The 25,404-nt window shown below is 43.9% G+C and overlaps 1 protein-coding gene across 1 annotated transcript in view; it reads left to right on the forward strand.

Moving 5' to 3' along the window:
• Positions 1 to 6,149: 6,149 nt before the first annotated feature.
• Positions 6,150 to 25,404, forward strand: part of UST (uronyl 2-sulfotransferase) — a 166,402-nt gene continuing 147,147 nt past the window's right edge. Inside the window, exon 1 of the mRNA XM_055714566.1 lies at positions 6,150 to 6,799. Coding sequence (XP_055570541.1) covers positions 6,526 to 6,799 — 274 coding nt within the window. The 5' untranslated portion in view covers positions 6,150 to 6,525. The remainder of the gene's footprint in view (positions 6,800 to 25,404) is intronic.

Consider the following 25,404-nt stretch of genomic DNA (forward strand, 5'->3'; position numbering starts at 1 on the left):
CATGGATGCTGTGCAGCTGTAGCTCGTTCCACTAAGTGGTTAAATAGCCCTGAGGATTGGGCAAAGGCAGTTTGATGGAGGAGGAGCAGTGTGATCTGATCTCTGGAGGAAGGAGATACAGCACAGACAGTAGAATCTGACCTATGGTAAAAGCCTCGTTGCAGCCTGCTGGTTTGTTTGTGCTGCAACAGTGCACCACTCTTTCAGGCCCTCATATGAACCTGTTTCCCATTTCTTTCTTTAACTTCTTTTCACTTTGACCTTTCACCTTCCTTCTCCCTTACCTTCCCCAACCCCTTGCCTCCAAACCACTAAAACCAAATGCCAAACCAGTCGGAAAGCCTTCTCACACTGGTTGGAGCCCTCACCTGTGGGAAAGAGAGACCTCATTTGTATGTCTGCCTTATTTTGCAAAACAGCAGTGATGGTGTTACTATTAGGAGCTAGAATATTAATTTCAGGAGTAGTTTCAGCAATGTGGATTGTGGTTTCATATAGACTAGATGGCTGTTTTATCCTCCCACAGTGCTTCCACCTGCGACACCAACGCACCTCAGTGCGTTAGCTTATTTCTCTCCGAAGTTCTCCCCTGTGCTACCAAATGTGGCGTACTATGAAGAGCTGTAAAATGTCTCTGAGGTGGGCTGAGGCAAACCAGTGCCGGGATGGCTCCCTGCCCACCCTGGCTAATCCTGCTGACAGCTCTGTGCTAACCTGGCTCTGCTGCTCCCAGGTATTATAATGGTGTAGTTCTACGTGGGGTCACATGCAAGGCACCAGCTATGTTGGAGGTAACTGCGTGTTTCTAACATATTTTTGCATTTCCTGGATTTAGATATAAGTGCCTAACTATCTACTTTAATTAGTGCCTAATTAGCACCAGTATTGTATTTTCCCCATGTGACTGTCTGCATCTTTACATGTCTAAATCTGTTCAGTACATTGTATGGTGTTACTCTGTTAACTGTCTAAACAAATGTAGCTTTTAATGGGTCTGTTGTGTGAAAATTCCTGTTTACACATTGAAACTTCTGCCCTTCTATTAGTGGTTTCTGCAGGCAAATGCAGGAATTAGACTGTTATTGGAAAATCAATACAAGAAGAACAGAAAGTAAAAGGAAACTCAGTTGGGGAGTTCTGAGTGGATATTTATGAGAGGAAAGGATTGATCATCAAGACTATACATTATACAACATTCTCTTGTACCTCTAGCTTCAACTGCCTCTCCAGAATGATACACATACTGATTAAAAAGGAAAGCATCCTGGGTGAATTCTCATTTCCCATTTTCTGTGAAAATTAAGCAAACAAAAACAGTGGTATCGGGAGTTTGGATAGGCCTGTGAGTAGCCCTTCGCTGGAGATAGCCAGCAATGCCAAGGTATTAATATAAATTCCTTTAGATAAATCCATCACACTCCAAGTGAAGTCAACAGAACATACTCATGTAATTCCAGTACTATTTCAATTACAAATTACAAATACCTCTTCTGAAGTGAACTTGCTCCATCAGAGTGTCGCTAAGTTGTATCCATCTGGTACACAAGCTCATTTCCTTGTTTTCAGATATTCGCTGTCATATTTTTCCCAGAACCTGCCACAAAGGACAGAAATTAATATAACCAGCCAGCACAGGGCTGCAATTCCAGTTCAGTCAAGGCAGATGAAACTTGCAAGCATTCTATAAGCATGAAATTAAAGGGTATGGTGCACCCTTATTGCATCCCCATCAAATTATCAACTATTGCTGAATAAAGGAAAATAAAGCCTGCACAGTTGCCATCAATTACTCTGTTATGCTCTGAACCCTTTCTGAATCACAGAGAGTGCTGGTGGAATCTAAAGCTGTAATCTTTCATGGGTGCTTCTCAGGTGACATTATATTGTTATTCTTTTATACCAGTGAACCTTTACTCAGTGAAACTTTGCATCTAAATTTCCTCTGTCCTTACTGTCTTACGAAAATTAGGTCCCAGGCTGTATCTTATCCCTTTCTAGTTATTTATACCTTTGCAAACTGCCTATTCTGAAATATCCCAGCTGGGGAATTTTGCTTAATGAGAATTTATTTAGATAATTTATTTTAAAAATTTCAACAAAAAATGTTCAGATGTTTCTAAGAATAAGGGACAGATGTTTTGCCTATGTTTCAAAGAAAATCCTACCACTGCAAAAATGGGAAATCATAGTACATCTGTTCCTTGGAGCATTGGTCTTTGGTTTTTAGGCGTATGGTTTTTGCTGTTCCCATGGAAGACTAGAGACCTCTCTGTAGCCTCAGATAATGTGCGCTCAGTAACAGAGAGCTGCAGCACCCCAGTAGCCTGGTGCAGCCATTCACAAGATACTAGTGATGTAGGCTCGTAATCATGAGGGCACAGTCCATTTGGCAAGACGCTATGTTACGTCCAGGCTGGCTGAGTAGCAGAACTGACTAGCCAGTGGGTAACCCATGCTGATGTGTCCAAATGAGCCTCCCTGTTGAGTACTGCCAGCCACACAGCCTCCACATAGGCTCTTTATCTCTCTCATTGAACTTGTTTCTGAATCCATGAATTTGGAGTGACAAATCAGCTCAGGAATCTCTAGCACAGCACCAGTGTGGACCCACTTGGAAATTTTTGGCAGCTATCTTCTCCACTCCTTTGATTGTATGGAGCGTCCTCTTCCAGGAGTGGGGAAATGCCTCTGTGTTTGCGATATCCTTCTTGCTGGAACCGTTGCAGCTGGGAAGGGGGTTCAGTCTGAGCAAAAGCTGGACCTGGACTGGATGAGGTCACGGAAGGAAACAAGATTTGTACAAAGATCCTGGAGCTGAGACTAGATCTAGGAAAGGAGGAAAAAGAAGAGTGGGACAAGGTCAAGGCAGGCAGAGGATAAGGACTGCTGCAGTGAATATTGCTTTGAAAATGATTGATTCTGTGTCTGCTAGCACCAGAGCACTCCTATATGATGTCAGGCGGATTACTTGAACTACAGGTGGCCACTCAGTGCTCTTATTATGCTTGGTGTTGAGTTTGAGAGCCTGGGGTCTGATTTGCAGGAGTAGTTAGCATTCACAGCTGTGTCTGAAGTCAAAGGGAGCTATGCTTCGAACATACAAAGTGCTGCATAATGCTAACTATTTCACCAAGGCAAACCCCTGTCATCTCAAGGCTGGCAACCAAAATTAATAGACACATTTAACCTTAATCTCTCTGTGTCTCATTTCCCAATCAGTAAAATGGTGATATGAGCTACATCTTATGAAAGTAATTCATAAGCATTCATCATGTGCTCAAAGTACTGTAACAATGAATGCTGTAGAAAAGCCTGCTATAACATTAATAATTCCACATTACAAGTAGGATTTAAATAGCTTTAAACAAAGCCTGAGGACATATGTTGAACAAGGAGATTAAAAATAAATTCACACATTCAGTGAACAGTGTCTGTCCTATACACGGTACAAGGCAATGGTCCTCTGAGCAAAACAGTATCATCACACAACAAAAGTCTAAGTTGTAAGTCATATGCTCCACAGGTCAAAACAAGTTTCTCTGAAAAATCTTACCTTTGGATTATCCCAAAGTGTCGACACTTGGCTTTTCAACTGTAATATTCCTTTAATGTGGGGTTTGTGTTTTGGATTCTTAGGGTATTTTTGTGTGAGTGGGAATGTACGAAGTTAAGGGTGTAAGTATGTTTTAATTGCTTTATGCTATGCATGAAAATCATACTGTTTTCATTATATGAGTAACAGGGAAATTAAAAATAGGGAAACAATTGCACTGTATCAAGCCATAGCACAAAGTAAACAGTGTTTATGTTCCTGCTCGTTACTCTTATTTGATTTAGGCATTCTAAATGATAGTATAACATAGGTGTGATAGTTCATGTAAGTGAAAGTAACTAATTTTACAGCTAACTTATCCATTTAAGTATATATTCCAGCAACAAAGATTTCCATGTCTTCTTCCTCCCAAGATAATTTTTTATCTGTTGGTGCTTAGAAACATGGCAAGAACTGTCTCAACAGTACAGTCTTCCCACTTAAATTTTACTCGATTGGTCTGTTTTCCCATTTTATTTTTTTTTAAATCTCTTCCTAGAGATCAAAGACATTCTTTGCAACCAGAAAAATAAAGATTTATTGATTCATCTTACAGGTGGTGTCTGTCTTCTCATCAAAGGCTCCATTTTTCTCAAACATTCAGTGTAAGTCCTTACTTGCTTCTCATCTGCAACAGCAACTAGTACTGCTAAACAAATCTGCAGTCTGGTCATTCAAACAAGCCATTAGATATGGAAGTATTCAAAAGAATATAAAACAATTTTAAATGTCCATGGAAGCAGCACACGTTAAGTAAGCCCCCAATACTCCATAAGTGTTTCAAAGCAGCATTCATGAGAGTTAAGAAGTAGTAGTTTAACTGTGCAACTAGAGTTATGACTTTTATCTGGTGAAAATAGTTGGATATTTATGTTTAAAGTGAACTGCAGTCCTAAAGATTTACCTTTTTCTCTTTCTTTTTTCCTTCCCCCCCCTTTTTTTTTCCCCTGAACACTAGCGCAAAGAGGACTCACTTTTTGCATCGTATTACTTTTCTCTTTTTCAAAAATCAAGTGTCATTCCTAACTTTGTCTTTGCTACAGGTTTTGTGTAAGATTGGGAAGGTTCTGTGCAGTGATGCCATGGAACTGTGTAACTAAAACTGGTAGATTCCTCACCAAACTATCTAAGGTGGTCTGCCGTCTTAGCCAGTATGAGGATATTTTTTATCAGGGAATGCAATGGAATTGATTATTTATTGTCAGATTCTGGGTTCATGCTCTTGTCCATACCAGCAAGATTAATTTCCATATTTCAGCAGATGCCCTTTGCTGCTGGATGCAAGCAACAAAACAAAGCCAGTACTGTAGGTAAGATTCAGGCATTTACCCAAGCATAAGTGGCAAAACCATCTGAATGCAGTCTCCTGAGCAAAATTTCCAGCTGCAAGTGCGCAAAGATTATGAGTCAGGCCCCCTACATCAGGATTTATTTTTTAAGCCTAAAAAGGAAAAGGGTGATTGCCTTTTAATTTCTGACCTGGCGAGTTGCACTTGGGTCATGATTTCCTACTTTTCTCCCAAACCACAGTGGACAGAACTTGCTGTTGCTTAGAAATGAAGAGTCTCGTGTGATCCTGTGAGCAGGATCCTGGGGAAGCCGTCCTGCTGCTTCCAGCCAGGTCCATCACACGGAACGATGAAGTGGCAGCAGCACCCCAAGCCCTCCTCCCTCCACTGCTGTGCTGGCAATGCAGCTGCATGAGGGAATGAAATGTATTTCTACATCAGACAATGCCCAAGGACAAGAATAGCTCCAAATAAGCCATCAGGACATATTGGGGACATATGTTTTATAAAGAGGATGAAGCTATTAAGAGCTCAGTGCTGAGCGAGCGCAGCTCACCCTATGCATGGTGGGAAGTGGTTCTCTAGGAAAAATAGCATTATCAAGTAATTAGAGGCTGTATCATACACCATATGTACAAGGGGGTCAAACTAAGGTTGCATGAGCAATTTTAATTTTGTAATTTCTGTGCTTGCCTAAAGCCATATCCCCAGCAGACAACTACCCCGCTTCAACCGTCCCGGCAAAGCTACAATGAGAAGAGCAGTCCCCCTCTGCCCCCACGGACGATGCTGCACGACTATAAAGGTGCCGGACCTTAATGCCGTGTTACTTGCCCAAGCCACCATAGCTACCACCCCTGCAAGGCCAGCTCGGTGGCCCTCATGTGGGCGAGTGGCCTGGCGAGACCCCGGGCCCGCCCGAGCGGGAGCGGCGCGGCAGGGGGCCGGGGCGCAGTGCAGGGCCCGCCCGCTGCTCCCCGCCGGCCCGGCTGCGAGGGTAGGGCCCTGCGGCCGGGGATAGCGAGGCGCCCCGCGGCAGGACAGCGGGGCGGCAGGACAGCGGGGCGGCGGGGGCGGGCCGGGGCAGGTGGGTCGGGGCGGCCGGGGCGGGCCGGGCCCCGCCGCAGTCAGGCCGGTGGGGCGGCGGCGGCGCCCGCAGGGGTCGCTCGCGCGGAGGCAACGGGCGCGTCGCGGGGAGCGGAGGCCGAGGCGGGCCGGGCCGGGGCCGGGGCCGGGGCGGGCTGGGGTGGGCGGCGCGGCCGGGGGCGGCGGGGCCGGGCGGCACGCACAAGTCGGCCGCGAGTCGCAGGCGGCCGGCGGCGGAGCGCTGGCTGTAACTTGACACCGGAGCGAGAGGCCGAGTGGAGAGAGGGAGCGAGAGCGGCGGCGGAGGAGGAGAGGAGCCCCAGGGAGCGGGATGGTGACCACCTCCTTCCCCTCCCCTTAGCGGCGCTCCGCAGCAGCGACCGCCGCCGCCGCAGCGCCGGGGACTCTCGCCTGCCGCGGGCAGCCGGCGATGGGGACGGGACGGGTCCCCTGAGCTGCCGGGAACTTTCCCCGCCGCGGGCAGCCGGAGCCGAACAGGCGGATGGAGGATGCGCTTTCCCCGGCGGGCTGCGTGACCCGGAGGCGGCGAAGGGGAGGATGAAGAAGAAGCAGCAGCACGGTGGCGGGGACTGCCCGGCGCCCCGGCCCCCCGCGGTGGCGGCGGCGGTGGCGGTGGCGGCGGGAGGGGGCCCGGGCCCGGGCCAGGGCGGGGGCTGGAAGAGGCGGCGGCCCCTCTCGCTGCTGCCCTTCCTCTCGCTGCGCGACTACGGCTTCTGCATGGCCGCCCTGCTGCTCTTCTGCCTGGGCTCCCTCTTCTACCAGCTCAACGGGGGGCCCCCGCACTTTCTGCTGGACCTGCGGCACTATCTGGGTAAGGGCGGCTGGCGGCGGCGGGGACTTGTTGCGGCTCCTCCTCGCCCCCCGCGGCTGCTGGGCTGGGGCCTCCCTCCGGCGGCGGGGGAGGGTGGTCGGCCGCGGAGCCCTCCGGCTTCCCGGGCGGCGGGAGCGGGATGGGGGGCGGCGGGAGGGACGGTGAGGGCTGACCCCGGGGTGGGAAGGGCCGGCGGCGCCCTGGGAGCGGGGTGCGCCCTCTCAGAAGTTAATTTAGGGGAGGGGTAGAGCCCCCTTGAGACCCGTCCTCGGAGCCAAGGAACCTGTGGCCGGGGGGGCTCTTTGTCTGCCCGGTGGCCGTCGCGGAGCGCGGCAGCCCGCCGGCTGCCTCTGCCGTCAGGTCGGCGTGAGGCGCGGCGGAGGCAGCGCTCGCTGCCCGCGGGTCGCGCCGGGGCTCGGGCGTTGCAGCCCGGCCAGCGCCTCCCCGCCCCGCTCAGGTGCGGGCCGGGCCCCGGAGGGGAGGAGCGGCGTTACGGGTGGCTCGGCAGAAGATCCTGCTGGAAAAACAACCAACAGCCAACCCCAAAACCCCAGACGCATGTGCTGTGTGAGCCAAGCATCACCCGTGTGCGGCCGACGCGCTCCTGGAGAGACCGGCGTGCTGGCAGCGCCGGGGCAGCAGCGCTCCGGGCGGGCTCCGGTGCTTTGCCGCAGGAGGTGTCCCGGTGCCGCGGTGCGAGCCCCGCGCTGCGGTCTGCAGGCGACATCCTCATGCTGACCGCGAGTTTGCACGTGGGTTTTGCGTTGTGCCCCGTTTCCACGTCGCTTCCCTGCAGAACTGAGAAGTTGCAAAAACCAGAGTGTGTGGTGCGGTGGTGTAAGTACCACAGGCTGGCAGGGCTAGTTCAAATAGGGAACAAAACCTGAGGGTATCTCTGTGCAGGAGGATTACTGCGGAGTAATTCCCAGTGTGAGTTTTTACCACATTAGCTGATCTGTGTTACTTGTCTGTGAAGGTGAGCCTTTGGCGGTACAGGCTGTAGAAGGGCAAGCCGTAAGAGATGGTGTTAGGTTGCAAACAAAAATACAGTACTTGTATTTCAGAAAAATAAGCTGAAAATCCTTACCTGTGTGTACATATTTTATGAACATCTTGGGAATACAAGTGTGCCTGTGTTGCTTTTCTTTAAGGGAAAACTATCCCGTGTCTTAACTGATGAGGGGGTATGGAGAGGACACAGACAAGCTCTTCTGGGAGGTGGATGGCAGTAGGACAAGGGGCAACAGGCAATAAGTTGCAACAAGGGAAATACCAGTGAGATATTAGGGAAAAGAATTCCAGTGTGAGAGTGGTCAGATGTTGGAACAGGCTACCTAGAGAGGTTGAGATGTCCTTGCAGATATTCAGAACAGAGCTGGACAAGGCCCCAAGCAACCCAAGTCAATTTGTCCCTGTTTTGTTAGAGTAGCACCAGGTGAACAGAAGTCACTTACAGTTCATATTATGCTGTGATTCCACTGTAACTGGAGAAAAAAAAAATCAGTGAAAATTCATGTGAAAGCAGGAGAAGAAACACTTTGAGTATTACTTACCAAACACAACAGAGTGTTGCCTTTTTGGCTTGAGTTTTAATGACTTTTTTTCTTTTCTTCCTTTAATGTGGCAATTAGGAAGAAATTCCTTCACTGGAGAGGAAACAGACAGATTTTCCACCAAGGCAGAAGCAGATTTTGCTTAAAATTGACTTTTTAATGGGATCAAACACCGATCTCTAGTTTTCAGAGGGAAGCTGATAACTAATTTTCTGAATTTTTATCTTCATCAAGGATGACTGTTGTTTGGCTTGTGTGGGAACAGACTGCGAGAGAGACAGGATTACACAGCTTCTCACTTAGTGGCCTCCTGACTGTTTCTGAGGGATCCAGGAAATAAAACTAGGATCTACTACCCTAACCACGCTAGCCAGTAGTTGTGTGGCTGCTGGAAAATCTTCTGAGACTTGAAGATGAAAGGCTTGGAAACCACTGCATTTTGGTGAATGGGTCATGATAATTTTTGTGAGGTGCTCGGCAAGTGCAGAAAAGCCTTTATTGTGAATGTCGGAATGTGAGGAGTCTTTGGGGAAGGAGTGCAGTCTTATTTGAAAATGGTTTGGGGTTTCTTTGAAGTGTCGGATTCTCTCAGGAGAAGGTAGACATCTGTTAATATCTACCTGTTAATGAACTTCTGCACTCATTAGATCAATTAGTATAGGAATATCCTCTCTGTGCCTGGGTGTCCTGGTTTTGTCTGGGATAGTTATATTTTTTTCTTAGTGGCTGGTGAAGTACTGTGTTCTGGACTTTGTCTGAGAGCAATGTTGATGGAACACTGATATTTTTAGTTGTTGCTGGGTAATGCTTATACTAAGTCAAGGACTTTTTCTGTTTCTTGGGCCCTCCAGTGAGAGGGCTGGAGGGGCACAAGAAGCTGGGAGGGGACACAGCCAGGACCGCTAACCCAAACTAGCCAGAGGGATATTCCATACCATGGGATGTCATGCTCGGTATATAAACTGGGGGTGGTGGTGGTGGCTGGGACTGGCTGATCCCTGCTCAGGGACTGGCTGGGCATTGCTGAGTGGGTGGTGGGAAATTGTATTTTGCATCGCTTGTTTTCTTTTCTCCCTTCCCTTGGGATTTCATTCCTCTTCCCTTCTCCCTCCTTTTCATTCTAACTTAGTGGTTTTTGATTTTATTTCAATTATTAAATTGATCTTATCTCAACCCTTGAGTTCTACATTCCTTTCCGATTCTTTTCCCCATCCCTTGGGGGGGTGGGGGAGTGAGCGAGCAGCTGTGTGATACTTAGTTACTGGCTGGGTAAAAGCACAGCACTGGGTCACCTGGGATGCTGGGGAGACAAGGACTTAATCTAACATCCTGCAGCAGACCAGTGGTTGAGAGGGAAGCAGAGACCTTGTGGTTGGAGTCCTAGTACGCACTAAGCAAACTGTGCTGCTGCCTCCACAGAGAAGCGGAACGTACTTTGGATGCTAAGGTGCCTGTTTGCATGCTACTACTTAAAGTAATTTTACATTTCCTTGGTATACAGTTTTACTTGGGTTTTCAAAGTTGATCCGTGTGGATGACATTGCTAAAGATTTTAATTTATTTTCTTTTTGTACTGAGTGTAGATTTTGCAAGAGTGGTGCATACTCCTTGAGCTATCCAGCTGGTAAGGTCTGCAGATTATGAACAGTTTTTTTGTAACCCGTAGTCTCATTGTCTTCCAGGGAACTAACAGAACTGCTTGGAGATGAATAGGTCTTAGACATCCAGTCCTGCTAACTAGCAAAGCCCTACATATGTTTGTTTTATACAACAGTTGGGCTAGTCAAGTCTCATGCCGTTAAAAAAAAATTATCAAACTTTCCCCCTGAAGCCACAGATCCAGTGTACAAGCAACTCTTACCTTCCAGTCCTTCCAACCCACAATTTATGGTGTTAAAATTTAAATCGCCCCCCCAAAAACAACCATGTTTCAGTAAGTAAATTTTGCAGTCACCCTTATTGCATTTTAATCTACAAGAACCAAGAAGGGCTAGCCTAAAAGAAGTGATTTCTCTGTTTAACCGCTTTGTAGCCTCCGCAGTGCGGAGAGGGGTCATCTCGACGGACTTTGGGTTTTTTATTTACGTTGGAGGTTTCAGTGTGTTGCTTGTGGTTAGTTATGTTACTCTGGAGGGCATGCTTGGATTTTTTTTACCTCAGGACTTGAAAAGATGTTCCTAAGTAACAACAGAAAACTTCAGTAGCGATCAGAATAGAAGTCACACCTGCATCAGGCAGGTGTGTGCATAAAAGATCAAGGCAGCATGAAAACACTGGGGTTGGAGAACTCATTTTATTCTTAAGGCCTGCATCATACCCTGTAGAGGAGGAGGAGGTGGTGTAGGTTTCTTTTCAGAGGAATTAAGTGTAAAAATTTGCTAGTTCTATGAAGTTTTATTTGATGGAGATGGGGGATGAGTATATTTTCAGAATATTCAGAGTATTAGTAAATTCTTTTTCTTCCAGAGCAGCTTCTCTGATGTCTTGTCTGCATGCATCTTGCTTTTTGTATATGATAGCTATACTGATCAGGGAGAATCTCGGAAAAAACATCATGGTAGTTTGTATGGGAGAAGGTATTCAGTATTTCCACTTTGCATTGCCATCTCTTCTCATTTATAAGACTTTACCAGAGTCATATGGAGCAAATGAGAGCAGAGTAGTAGATAGGAGACTGTGCTTCATTATTTATCCCATTCTGACTTCAAGCTTATAATAGTTCAGAGGACATAAAGGTCTGCAGAAAGCTCATGGTTTCTGCTGTCTATTCTGGCTCTGGTTTATGATAACACAGCACAAGTTTCACACTGTAGTTATCCCAGCAGGATGGATCTAGAGCCCTGGTTTTCGTCATGTAATCGGTGGGGGCATGGACGTTAGTGGGTTTTTTCTGAAGGATCTGTGGAAGATACTTAAAAGCACATCTGTTGGCAGTAGGCTTAAATTTGCTGTATGGGGGTACACACCAGTCCTGAGCCATCTACGAGCTCCAAAATCCAAGAAAGTATAAAAACTGCCAGGCTTTCCAGTAATAAACTGGAGTATTGGGATTTGCACAAATGAGGTCTTGTTTGTTGATTCTGCCAAGGTAATCCTGGCTCACTAATCAAAAACCAACTCCAGCAGTGGGAGGAAGTGAGAAGAGTCTTCCCTTAGATGAGTAAGACAGAAATCGTAAATCTTGAACAGCTCAGTGGCTTTTGGGGAATGCACTGGGGACTATATTCCCCTGCAACTGTGATGGTTTTGCATTACTTTATTCTTCCCTGCTTTGGCTTGTAACATACACATGCTTCAAAATACAGAAATGAGTATTTCCAAGGGCTGGTATCAACCCTCTAATGGCCAATAAAAAAAAAAAAAAACAAAACGCAAAAACTTTCGATCTTCAGTATTTGCAGTGCAAACTTGTTGTTTCTTTAATTGACATGAACATTTTCCCTGTTGAACTCCCCAGGAGCCAGCCAACAAGTGCACTGATTTGATTGCATGTGGAAGTTGCCTCTGCAGTGGCTTCCTATGCAAGACAAAAGACTTAAGTGGCCAGTTGTGCTCCTCAAACAATCTCTAAATTGCTCCCTACTCTTACTCTTTCTGCCACTGGAAGCTCTCGGGTATTTTGTCCAGATGTGCTCTGTAGGCTTAAAGTTGGCACAACAGTTATGTTTATTTTGGACACCTGGGGGAATATAACCATAATTTTGTCAAACAGAAGAAGCAGAAAGAAATCTGAGTGGGGGCGTTTGTAACAAAAAATCTTCAAAATACATAAAACTAAACACAAAGCAAAACTTTTCTTAATTGAGGTAGTATGAATTTGCTTTATTTTGGTAGGATGTTTTGGGATTGTGTGTGTGTGGGTTTATGTTTTGTGTTTGTTTTTTGTATTTTGTTTTTTTTTTCTGAAGTGTCTGGCTTTTTCCTGTTAATATGTTAAGAGAGGGACAAAAAAGAAAAACTGACTTTTTTCATCTTTTGATCCAAAGCAAACAATAAAAGTGACTGAGAGTGTTACGCATACGAATTTTATTCCTAAACTGTAGAAAGAGGGGACAGACAACAGCTGCGTGTTTTTTTTGGGGTGTGTGTGTGATTTGGCATTTTTATTCTGGTAATACTGCATTGATATTTAAAATGATGGAAAGCACAGAATTCTTCAGGACAAGCTTTTCTAAACAATAAAAGCACCTAGCATGCTGCTTTTTTATGGCCAAAAAGGATTGTCTCATCCAGTTTTGTTTTGCACATGGATCATGAATTGTTTACAGTTTTGAAGGCCCTTCAGGTGTGTGAGTAGGAGAAACACCTAAGGAAAGACAGTCAGGTCTATGAATGAGGTTTACTGAACGGTGACACAATGCCTGCTCCTGAAATGAATATGCTTTTAACAAGGCCCTTATTACGTACTTATTGATAGTTCTTTTCTTACTGTTTTCACGAATGCATAGTGTTTTTAAAAGAGCTTCCATACTTCAAAGCATTTTGATTTTTCTCTGGCTTTTTGGTGGATTGTTTGATTCTGTTGCTCTTGGAATTCATTACATTTTTAAAGTCATTAACATTGTAAGGAACTGAAAGGTCACCTTAGAAGCTGCTTCCTAAAGCCTTGAAAAGATAGTCTGAACCTAAATGACAAGTCTGTAGTGATATATCTTTTCTGCGCTCTTTGGGCTTCCACATTTTGCTGTTTTGAATGTGTTACATATCTTTTAGATTTAGTATGTTTGGACTTCCACTTATGTTGCTAAGGTTTCAAGTTATAAGTGAGTTTTTTTGGAAGGCAAAAGATGTGTCTCATCTCCAAGTAGCTTTTGTTAAAAGGCGGCATGACTTGCTCATCACTCCCAGCTTGTCTGGTGGTAAGTTTAACAAAGCTCTACCTAATGCATGATGCTGTCAAGGAATACTGTGCGGAGAACCAGAATATACCTTGTTTTATTACTGCCTCAAGCCTTTTCCTTTCAAAAAGATGAAGTGGTCACTGGGCTGCGTTAACCTGACTGGTCATAAAACACTGTGTACAGTCATAGCAAAAAATGTTTAAGACTGTGTGAATGTGTTGTGATGATATTCTAAGTATATTTGGAAAATTGGACAGTATTTATTTTTTCTGCTTTCAATATCTGACTCTGGGAATCAGGTATTGCATATATGCAGCATTTATGTGTACTTTTTCTGTTTCATATTGTCAGCTTTGACAAGGGATTTAAAGGATTAATCCAGTTCCTGATGAGAGGGAATATTACTACAGCTTTTTCAAAAATGTGATTGGTTTTGGTTTACTTTCAAGTTATATGACAGTGTGGTATATACACCTGTGAGAGAGCAAGTCTGCTGATTAAATGGAGTGCTCCACTTGGGCTTGGGGGAGATGAGGGAGGCTTCAGTTGCTTGCCCTGACAGACTTAATGTGACATTGAACAAGTTGTGTTTTAATTCTGTCTGCATTTAGTCCCCTTTTGTCCAAAGGACATTTTGAAGCTAAATGTCTAACAGGATGTGATATTCTCGGATATGATAGTGATCATAGCCATAGAAATACTTAAACAAAAAAGACACTTGTGATAAATCCTTTCATGGAGGGATTTTGGCCACATCAAAGAGATGAGGCAAATAGTGTTGGAGGGAAGAGCTCCTGTGGAGGCTGAGGCAAAGTCCAGCTACTACCAGCAAAGTGGTCCAGCTACTTTTCTTTCAAGGGTATTGCCACTGTTCATTAACACAGTCTCTGTGTAGTTCTACTTCAGGAGTTATTGCTTGGTTTCCAGCGTCTCTCCAATTATAATTGGTTTCCAGAGTCTCACCAAAGGGTTTATATGTGTCCTGATACGGAAGACTTAATTTCCAGGAGAATGTAACTGTGTTACTTATCTCTTGTTTCCAGTGGTTCTGCTCAGACTTGGTTTGCAAAAATGGAAGTAAAAATACAGTTTCTTGAAGCTTTGTTCACCTGAAATGAATGGCAAGCACTTTGTGCTCTATCAGAGAATACTTGGCCAAAATGAATCATGGCTGTCATGGGAGGAAAAAAGTGGTTGGTGCAGTGGTTCTCATATTTTCATATGAAATTGGGGAGGAGGAAGATGGCTTTTGCTTAGGGTTTGACAAAGAACAATAAGTATTGAAGGCTGCCAGAAAGGGAGACTTTAGCAAAAGTAACTTGTCCAAACGCTTCAACGCTTAATGCTCTGTGGGGAAAATAAAAAATGACTGGGTTTTTTTTTTCCCCTCTTTAACTCTAGTAAAGGATCTGAGGTTACTATCTGTGCTAGCTCTACTGCACAAATTGCTGGTAAAACTATTTTGAAATCAATAACTCATGTTGAAATCAGCAGTGACGGTAAGTGGAAGTTTTTCACTTGTTATTTAAGTATAGCTCTATATTGTCAAAATCTGTAGAACATGGGATGAAGGTATAACAGAGGGACTTGATTTTGATGTGATTTTTGGTGGGAACACTGTGAAATGGTTGAACAAGTCGAATATGATCCTAGGACTGTTCTGACACAAAAGCTTGAAACAGTAAATATGATGGGATAAGAAGAATCTCATATTTTTCTGGTATCCTTTTCTATTCCCTGTGTCCAGCTGGTAATTGATTCTTACGCCACCCCCCCCACCCCCCCATCCTCTTCTTCTGATCCCATCGTTTAAATCAATGTATTAATAACAAGAGAGTATCTGATGTTTCTTGTGTCTAGCAAGAAACTGCAATTACTGAAATTGTTTGATTGTGTTTTGTATTATAATCACCCCTTTTTTTGGAGATAGAAGCTTGCCCAAAATTTTTCTGGGTTGTTTTAGTCTCATGTGAAAGTACTTGCACATCGTTAGCTTCTAGCTTCTGTAACCCACTCAAAAAGAGCACTGCTTGTTATTTTGGTCTCGTAGCTGTGCTTCTGTGCAAATAAAAGTTTGCAGGTGAGATCTAAGAGTTTGTTTTCATGTTGGGCTGGACAAAAAGGTCTGTTTATAGGTTGGGTTTTTTTGGAAGTGGTGACTTTGCACCTGCTGCTGACCCCCTGCGAGCAGTGTTTTAAATCGCAGCGCTGTGAAAGGAAGCCTTGTGTGCTTCCGCTGGTGCGAGTACAGCCAAGGGGGTGAATAGCCAGTCTGTCTGCTCATGTGAGTGTGTATGAACACACTTACCCAAATAAACTACTGCATTGTTACTCAGGGCAGTTTTTTTTTTAAGGATGTGTTTACAGCCCTTTCTAACAGGATTGTCTTTCCTGAATAACTGGGTGGGTGGAAGAGGTCTCCCTACTCCCCTTCTGTGCTGTTGTGCTTTTGGAGCAGTAAATTTTGGATCCAGTCTTGCAAGAGTTTAGGGGCTGCTCATTCTTACCATGGGAGCAAGAAAAAGACAAGAATCCTTTTGAAATTGGTGAGAATCAGGTTCCTCTTTGGTTCTCGCTGTAAAGATTTATATCACTCTTAGCTATTTATCTGGATTTCTTGTCTTAGAATTGAGGGGAGAGAGCCCCTTCCAGGTCATTACAGTTCATGACAGACATATGATGCAAGTAGGATCAGCCCTTTTCAGAGATGTCAGTTGTCTGTAGCCTGTTGCCATTAAGTTGGAAGGGAACACCAGGCTTGAGCACACTGCTGCTGCCTTTCCCTGAGCAGTAGGGGTGCTTGCCTGTAAGACCTAATCTGACCGGTACAGCAGTGGGTCAAAAACATAAGCTAAAACCTCGTGGTTGGGGTTTTTTTATTGTTATTATTACTTTTTCAGCTTTCAAGTGAAAGCTGTGGAAAATGATGACACACGACTTTTCACCAAGGAAAGTTTCCCCATAGTTATTGGTGAGCAGGCAAGTAGATTTTCAAACATAACTTATGTTTATATAATGAGGCATTTGTTTTTCTTTGTTTTAGAATCTGGGTTAGAGGATGTTTGGAGAGTGGAGGGGTGGATAGGAAGTGGAGAGCAAGTATTTGACTGCAATTTATTTTACTCTCTTGCTCTTTAGAGCTGCAGTGAAGAAAGCAGACCCTCTTGTGTGGAAAATAGATGTTTGGCTTTGTTTGTAAGCTTGGAAGCACAATGATTAGGTTTGTATTACAGTTTCTGAGTACTAATGCTTTAGAAACAGACACTTGGATGCTTGCCAAAGCTTGCTTCTTATCACACTTAATGATTCAGGGTAGAAATCATCAGGAGACTAGGATGGAGATCATGGAGCCCATGGCAGTATGAATAAAGAAGCAGTGCGTCTTTGCCTTATGTAAATAGTATGTTTTAGCACCCTTGAGAATGTTTATTGTAAAAACCTTTACTGGTCAAGGGGATGGTTGGTTCAGTTTAATACATCTGCCCCAGAGAGAGGATGCCAACATAACATTGTACTCATATAAGGTCACCAAACTGCTGGCAAGTGACAAATCTGTCATGAGATGAGCTACCAGTGGCTGGATTAAAAGCATCTAGTCAAGGGGATTTGACTTACTATTTCCCTCTTTTATTTTTTCAGTTTGGAAAGTCCTGGACATTTACAGAGGAGGAGGTGCTCCTTACAACCATCCTTGTAGTTAAACAATAAGTATTTCTAAATTCCTTACAACAAATCTGTAGAAAATAGGTGAATGTTTCATAGCTTTTGCCTCATTACTACTAGGGGCTATTCTCTGTTGTTGCTTGGCTTTTGATCAGAATGACAGGAGGAAACTGATCATCCCAAAGATTTTTACATCATGTTTCAGCCCAGAATTCAAAGCTTGCTCTTGAAATCTAAATTCTGTTGATGTGTCTTTTTACCTTGTAAGGTCTCCTAAACTTTGGGAAGTCTTGTGCAGATTAGAACTTGCATTGTTTTTCTGAATAGATTTTGTGTTTTGTTTTTTTGTTTTTTTAATTGTCTGTTTGGTATATGAAGTTGTACACTTTTGCTCCATGGCAGTGACTTGTGTTGAAATGGACACAAGACCTGAAGGGGTTGGGGCAGATGGGGAGATGAGGGGAAACCAAGCCTTATGGTGTTGTTTCAGAAAGTGTTTGAGAATTATCTCACACATACCAGTTTTGGCTTCAATTTCAGATCACACAGTAATTTTGTGAATGCCTACAGTAATTGATTGGTGGTGTTATGACTTTATCTCATAGCAATTGGCAGGAGATAGCATTAAGTATGGCCATTTTTTTTGTTTGTTTGTACCAGAAAGGAGTTAAATGTGGTGCCAATGTATTCTATTTCTTTGGTCTCATTTTCTCTGTTTTACTGCCTTCCAAGATATGAGCACGTCCTTTTCCTTCCACTCCTCTTGTACTTACAGGTAGTTGCCTGGTCCTCTTGTTGATCTGTTCCTGTACAACACCAGGCCATGTTTAGCAGCTGGTGGTTTCCAAACCATGTCTTGCTGGTGGTCCTGTTTCCTTCAGCCAGGTTCTATTTTCTCAGTGGCTTGCATTATAAAGCAAATACTCCTGCCTCTTTTGTCTCACATGCATCTAGAGAGGAGTAGTCTGAATCTGTGCATTGAAAATCAGAAGTAACTGGGGTCCTAGAAGAAGTGTTCCACGAGTAGCCCATGTCTTTGCATTCTTAAAAGGTAAGGAAAAATGCTGATGAGGTACTTTGAAATACACAGCAAGAACTTGGAGCTGGGATGTTGATGGAGATGTTGATAGACCTCTCTCTGCTGTACAAGTTTGTAGAAAATGCATTCAGATTGGGAAGTACCATGCCAAGAAGATACTTTTTAAAGTGGGAGCTAGTGGAGGGAAGAGGGGGGAAAAACAGGTGTCTAGATGATTTGAGAAAGTTACACAAGATTTAGACTGTGTATGGCTTGTCTGTAAGGCCCTGACTCCTTCCTTCAGGGGTTCCCTGTGGAGTCAGCAGGGAGAGGCAGAGGTTTCTTGAAAGAGCAACTCAGGCTACCTGTGCCTTTATAACAGCAGAGCACCTGACTCATGCACAGAGAAATGCTTGATGTTTGGTGGGAAGAACCTGGGTGGTCATGGTATTTATTCTTAGAAACATTGGTTGATGACCAGTGGAAGGCTTCCAAAGAGGAGGAGGTGGGAGAGGAGCCTGGAAGTTATGCTAGCAAGATTTTTAAATTAATAGGTCACTTCATGTCGGTGGGTCATGGAAACCTGAGTGCTTAGGATGCCTAAAAATAAAGATTCCATAAAGCACTGGAAAAATAGCACTGCAGGGAATATCTATCCCTGCCTGATGGGTGGATTTGATGCCATGTTTATTTCTCCCTAAGTCTTACAGTTCCATGAAAAGGGTATGCAATAGCAGCTTTGATATAATCTGAAATGTTGCAGCAGATATTGTAAGGCAAAATCTGTGAAACTGCTGACTTGTTAGTTCCTTTCATGTCTGCAGCTGATTGTTCTTTCCTAGCAGAACCCCCCATACAAATGTACAGATTTCTTCTGTGTTGCCTGTTGGGAGATATCACAGTAAGTAAATTACAATGAATAACAAAATAGTGTGGCCTAAGCACTACCACCTGTCGTTGGTTGAGGGGTTTTTTGTTCCTTTTTTTCTTTTGGTGGTGTGTGTGGGCTGGTGGTTTTGTTTTTTTTTCCAGTTGTGTCATTTTAGTCATCACTGCATCTGTGCAACAGGCAAATAGACGTAGCTGTATATGTAAGTGAACAATAGCAAACATTTGCTACCATTAGGAACAGGCATGGAGGCAGGAGAAACTGAGAGTTAGCTGCAGTCTGAGGATGTGTGCCGCTTACTGGCTGAGGAAATGTTGAAACTAGGCAATTTGGGAGGGAAGAGAAATCTGATGTTGCATGAAAATCGAGGAGTAGCTGCTATAGATACTCATGCTCTGATTGTTGAGTATTTCCCAACCAATTTGATTTTCTGACAGAACTAACTGATTTTCAGGCACACTCACAGAATGGTTCAGCTTGGCAGGGACCTCTGGAGGTCATCTGGTCCCAACCCCTTGTGCTCAAGCAGGGCCACCTAGGGCTTGTTGCCCAGGACCATGTCCAGGTGGCTTTTGAATATCTCCAAGGGCAGAGACTCCACAAATTCCATGGGCAACCTGTGCCAGCACTTGGTCACCCTCACAGTAAAAAAGTGTTTCCTGATGTTCTCGGGGAACCTCCTGTGTTTCAGTTTGTGCTCGTTGTTTCTGGACCTGTCACTAGGCACCACTGAGAAGAGCTTGGCTCTGGTACCTTCTCCCTTCAGGTATTAGTATCCACTGATAGGATTCCTCTGAGCCTTCTCTTCAGGCTGAACAGTCCCAGCTCTCTCAGCCTTTCCGCATATGTGAGGTGGAGGTGCTCCAGTCCCTGTATCGTCTTTGTTACCCTTCACTGGAGTGTCTTTAGTGTGTCCATGTCTCTTGTACTGAGGAGCCCAGAACTGGACACAGAGTACCCCAGGTGTGGCCTCACCTTCTGGACAAGGGAGCACGATTTGAGAATGTATGAGGGAAGCCCTTTGCAAAGTAGGGGCTTCATAGGGGATCTTTTTCAACACATGTAAGTGGGAAAGAGGAATCTGGGTAGATGCCACGTACTTGCATATTGTCTTTTTATTGCACATTTGTTTCTTAAATAGCTTTTGAGCTGGTGGAAGTTGGTGTTATGAACTGTATAATATTACCACTCTCTTGCATGTGAAGTAGCTGTTATCAGAAGTGTGATTAAATGAAAGCTGAAGTAATAACTGCTTCTTTCTCTAACAGCAAGCTCTCTACATTGCCTCAGTAATAGCGAGCAAAACCAATCACTTAATTTCATCCATTCAATAATATTTTTCTGGGGAGTAGTCAGATTCAGTGAATTATTTAATCTTCTGATAAACAGCCTGACTCTTAATAAGCCTGTTGCATTTTCCTTACTCTAGTTTTGAATCTGATACTTGTCTCATCTAATCAATGAGGCAAAGTTTGGCAAAGCTCTGGGATTCTTTATAGCTCAGTGGTCATCTGTTTTTTGCACTCTGCTACATGGAAACAGCTGACAGTGTCAAGTTTTGTGGGTTTTTTTTTTTTTTTTTCCCCTGGAACATTTTGGTTATGAATGTTAGGAGCTGAAAGATTTTTAAATAGCATGTAGTGTCTTTTGCCTTCTGACTCCAGCTCAAATACAGCTGAGGTCGACAGTAACTGGATTTTTTTGCTGTGCTGAGGTGTTCAGTGAGCTGTGTGCAGCGAGTTCCTTACCTAAATCCTTGTGATAACCATTGCTGGCACTGCCACTCTCCTCTTCCCTCTGCTGGCTCAAGGATATGGCACGTCAGGCCACCGTGGGAGCGTATAGCAGCGGTGGAGGATCCAATGGGTTTTATCGGGTGGAGATCCCAATGGGCTGGTGCGCTTTCCTCCCCCTTTCGTGCTGTGGTTCTGGGCTTGATGCTGTGATAAGTGCTGCCCTTGCTTAGTGCAACAGGGAAGTGAGATCTGGAAAGATGTGACTGAGGGTTGTAAAGCTTGTGGGGAGTACGGACCCAACTGTCCCCAAGGTAAGAGCTGTGCCGGTGTAGTGGATTTCTTTGTACTGTCCTGCTCCACAGTTAGAGATGCTTGCTTGGAGCTATTGTATCAACGATAAATTTATTCCTTACAAAAAAAGAGGCAAGCCTGGAATTTACTGCTTAGGTGTCATAGACCAAGAAATCTTTCCATCTTATGCAAAAGAAGCTGTTAAGCGTCTTACTCGCTTTTCTCTTCTCTCTCTGTCACTACTGGCCGGAGAGTACAACTTTGGTTTTTTAACCTCATACAGCGGTTTCCATCTAGCATGTCAGAGAGGAAGGTAATCGTTAACACTTTTAATCTATTTATTTATTTATTTGAAGGGCACAGAGAGCCATGTACCTTGCTTGGTGTCATCTGGCTGATCAATAGCGGTGTCAAGAATAGGGCCGTGATTCCCTGTACTCTTAGGAGGTTAGAGGTTTGCACGGAAATTCTGATGGGGCTTCTGGAGCACAGGATGGTTCAGGGAGGTGTGAAACCAGGTCTGTTGAACTGTGGGCCATCTTTTACCCAGCAGAGCCTCCATCCAGCACAGGTATGCAAACTCACATTTTCTTGTCTGCAAGCAGGAACTTTTTAGTTTTTCCTTGCCCTGTTCCCATCGGCAGGGAAGCCTGCTACTGCAGAGCTGTACGTTGGGCTCGGGACTCTCAAAATGACAGGAAAGCATGTAGGAGAGAGTGATAGGAGAGGAAAAAAGTGGGGTGAGTGAAGGACAGGTTGCTGGGTAGAACTTTCCCGATTTAAGCTAGAACAGCATACCTTTTAATGTATTCTGCTTAAAATGAACCTGCGAGAGACAGGAATAGTACTAGGGGAGCAGATAAGTGATAAAAGGCATGTTAAGGAGCCTGTTCCCACTGAAAAGTATTTCTTGCTGCTTTCTGCAGCTGTCTTCAACGCCCCTGTGGAATTTGCTCGCCAAAACCTCCACTGTGGGTGTAAAAAGTTGTGTTTGTGGCACAGGTAGATGTTAAAACAGCTGCTTTATGTAGCCAGCACAGCTTAAAAGCTGCATAATCAGCTTCAGAAATGTTTCCATAACTTATTTATTCTGAAGACAGAAATATTTTTAATACAAAGGCCCTCATAATTTGAGGGAGTGGATGAGAGGCTCATGCAAATTTTATCCATCTGTTGGACCCTCTGGCTATTTTTGGCTAAAACTTTACACCCACAGATTACCTTAATTCTGAGATAACAATTGCATTGTATAATGAAAAATGACCACAGAACTTGTTTTCTCATTCTAACAGAACCATTATCATGTCACAAACACAAAAAATTATGAAACTTTAAGGTAGATCAGTTGAATGGTTTATGCTCTAGCTCTTGGCTCTTGCAGCATGATTGTGTTTTGGCTCACAAAGTATGAAAATTTTCTGTTTTCCAGCAGAGTACTCTGGATCCTCATTCAAGCTTGTAATTTTATTTCTGTAAGAAATAAATGTGGTAGTCTTAGACTATTCCTTTGTGAATATGGTCAGCATCAAAGAAAGTAAGAAGCCCACAGTGATTCAATATATAGTTAAGTCCGAGTTAAAAATGACAGGTTTAGCTATTCAGTCATAATATGGCCCTGGTTAAAAATATTTCCTTACTCATACTCCATAAATAACATCATAAGTATGGTTTACACTTTTTTCTCTGAACACCCATGCTTCACTTCTGTTCTAGACTGTTTGTGCTCCTGATCTCTGACTACACCGAGTCCTGCTTAATAGCCAGGCTTCTCTCATATTTTCAGTAAATCTTTTTTATTTGCTTTAGTGGCATACTGGTGCAGGGAATAGTTCATGGATTGCAGAACCAAGGACTTAGTTCCTGATGCCACATGACTAACATTCTTAGTACAAACCCGTATATAGCATTTGGTCGTACTGCATAGAGGCTTCTAATACTGTGCCAGTTACACCTATGGTTTGGCAAATGCTGCTGCTCAACTGGAAAGAAAGTTGGAGGAAGGAACAAGGAAGAGGAAAATTGTAAGCATTCTTTCTTTCCTTCCTTCACTATGTTTTTGGACACTTACAACAAAGTGATGTTAGCACTAATGTGAGACTTAATGTGTTCCTGCAGCTGTACCTCTTTGTGAACCACAAAGAACAGTTTATAGAAAGTATAAACTTGCGAAACGTTCTTTTGTGTGCTTTTGAATGCATTGCCATTTCTTTGACCAAAAAATAAAATAATAAAGAAATTGCTTTGCCAGCCTAAAAAGACTAGAAACAAAAGGAGTTTAGAATTTGGGAAGTTTGTATTAGGCAACTAAAAAGTCAGAGTTTGCGTTAATGGTTCTTATGTGAGTCTTACCAGGTTCAGTCTGTCTGTGACACAAAAGTTAGGTTCCTGCTGAGAATTACAGTTCAGTAGGGCCTGATATTTATTTTCTTTAACTAGAAATAACATAGAGTGTGTGACCAAAGTAGGTTTATTATACTGGCATATATTGAAATGTCTTAGAATTTACGTTTCATTATTTAATATTATTTTATTTATGCAACTCTATCTTCAGTTTGTTTTATTTGGAGTTCGTTCTGTAGTGCCATATTTTCTTTTTTGGGAGAAAGGTCTGCTAGATTTGTTTCTTCAGTAGTAATTTTTTTCCTGCATGCTTTTGAGCATAGAGGTGGTGCAAAGCTTAGATGCTGGGTTATATGACTCTTTCCAGAATAGAAATGAGATATAATCTGCTTCTGGAAAAAAACAAGATCAATAATACATGTGTGTGAGTATATGTATGAAAATAGAAATTGTATTCTTGATTACACACAGTTTAATTGACGCGAAAAGGATGCTGCTGCTCATGCACAACATAAAGCTGAAGCATGTATAATAATATATTGTTTAAACCAGCGCTTTCTGCTTTGCCTTGCTACTTGCCAGTATTTGTGTCCATCCTCTGAGGCAGAAACAAATAAGGAATGAATATAAAGAATTTAAACACTTAACTGTTGGATGTCCTTTATCCATGAGGTCCAGGTGACAAATGTTTGATGTTGTTTCTCCTACATCTCTGGTAATAGATAGCTGTTATTAAGCAAGAATTGAAGTAGTGAGTTTTGTGTATAAGGAGGGTTAAATAATAGAGTAGATTGATCCCAAATATTCTCTGTATTTGTCTGTTTCATACAAATTCTTCTCAAGATGAAAATGGCCAGGGTGTCTGTGAACGTAGATACCGATGTGCCTGCGAAGAAATTGTTCTGAGGTGAAGTAACTTTGGATGCTCCCCTGCTGGAATTCGGGAGGTTAGCAACGAGTGTGTCTTGCCTCTGTAAAAAGTTGCCTTATACTTCAAACTTCTTAAGTATTTTCAGAAGTTACTGCACATGAACTCACTGATGACCTTCTGATAAGATCTATAATGAATTCTTCCTAGGAGGAGTATGAGAAACTGTTTGAGCATGCAGGGATGGAGTTAGGAAAGCCAAGACGCACCTGCAGTTGAATCTAGTGAAGGACATGAAGGGGAACAAGAAGGGCTCCTACGGGCATATCAGCAGCAAAAAGAAGAGCAGGGAAAATGAGGGCCTGCTGCTGAATGGGGACAGAAAAGACTGAAGTACTTGAAGCCGTCTTCACCTTAGCCTTTACTGGTGAGATTTGCCTTCAGGAATCCCAGTCAAGGAAGACTTGCTCTTGGATGTGGAAGACCCGGTTAGGGAGCACTGAACTAAACTGGACATACATGAGTCTGTGGGCCTGTGGGGCATGATGGGATGTACTCATGAGTGAGGAGCGAGCTGGCCAGTGTTGCTGCGAGGCTGCTCCCAGTTGTGTTTTGAAAGGTTGTGGTGACTGGGGGAGGTTCCTGAGGGCTGGGAGAAGCAAAAGTAAATCCTACCTCTAATACAAGTAAGAAGAGTCAGTCAGCCTCACCTTGATCTGTGTGGTGGAGCAAATATTCCTGCAAACCATTTCCAAACATATAAAGGACAAGAAGGTGATTTGGAATAGTCACCTTTTATTTATGAAGGGGAAATCATGCCTGACCAACCTGATGGCTTTCTGGAGAGAGATGAGCCTGTCAGTGGATGAGGGGAGAGCAGTGAACGCTGCTTGTCTCACCGATGGCAAGGCTCTTGACTCTTGTCTCCCCTGGCATCCTGACAGACAAACTGATGAAGTGTGGACAGCAAGACTGACTGGTGGTGATCACCAGCATGAAGTCCAAATAGAGACATTCACTAGCGGTGTATCCTCAGATCACCAGCGGGGACAGCAACATATTCATTAATGACCTGGATGGTGGGAAAAGGGTGCACCTTCAGCGCGTGCAAGTGAGGTCTGGGCTTAGTGGAGTGAGTCCAGTGGAGGGCTGCTGAGAGATCTTGGGACTGGAACATGTGTCACGTGAGGAGGGGCTGAGAGAGCTGGGACTGTTCAGCCTGGAGAAGAACTTAAAATGTGTACAAATACCTTACAGGAGAAGTAGATTGAGCCAGGCTGTTCCCAGTAATACCCAGTGACAAGACAAGAGGCAGTGGCCACAGACTGAAATACAGGAAATTCCATTTAAACATCAGGAAACGCTTTCTTAATGTGAGGGTGATTGAACACTGGCACAGGTTGCCT

This window comes from Falco cherrug, chromosome 6, assembly GCF_023634085.1.
Source record: "Falco cherrug isolate bFalChe1 chromosome 6, bFalChe1.pri, whole genome shotgun sequence".
NCBI lineage: Eukaryota > Metazoa > Chordata > Aves > Falconiformes > Falconidae > Falco > Falco cherrug.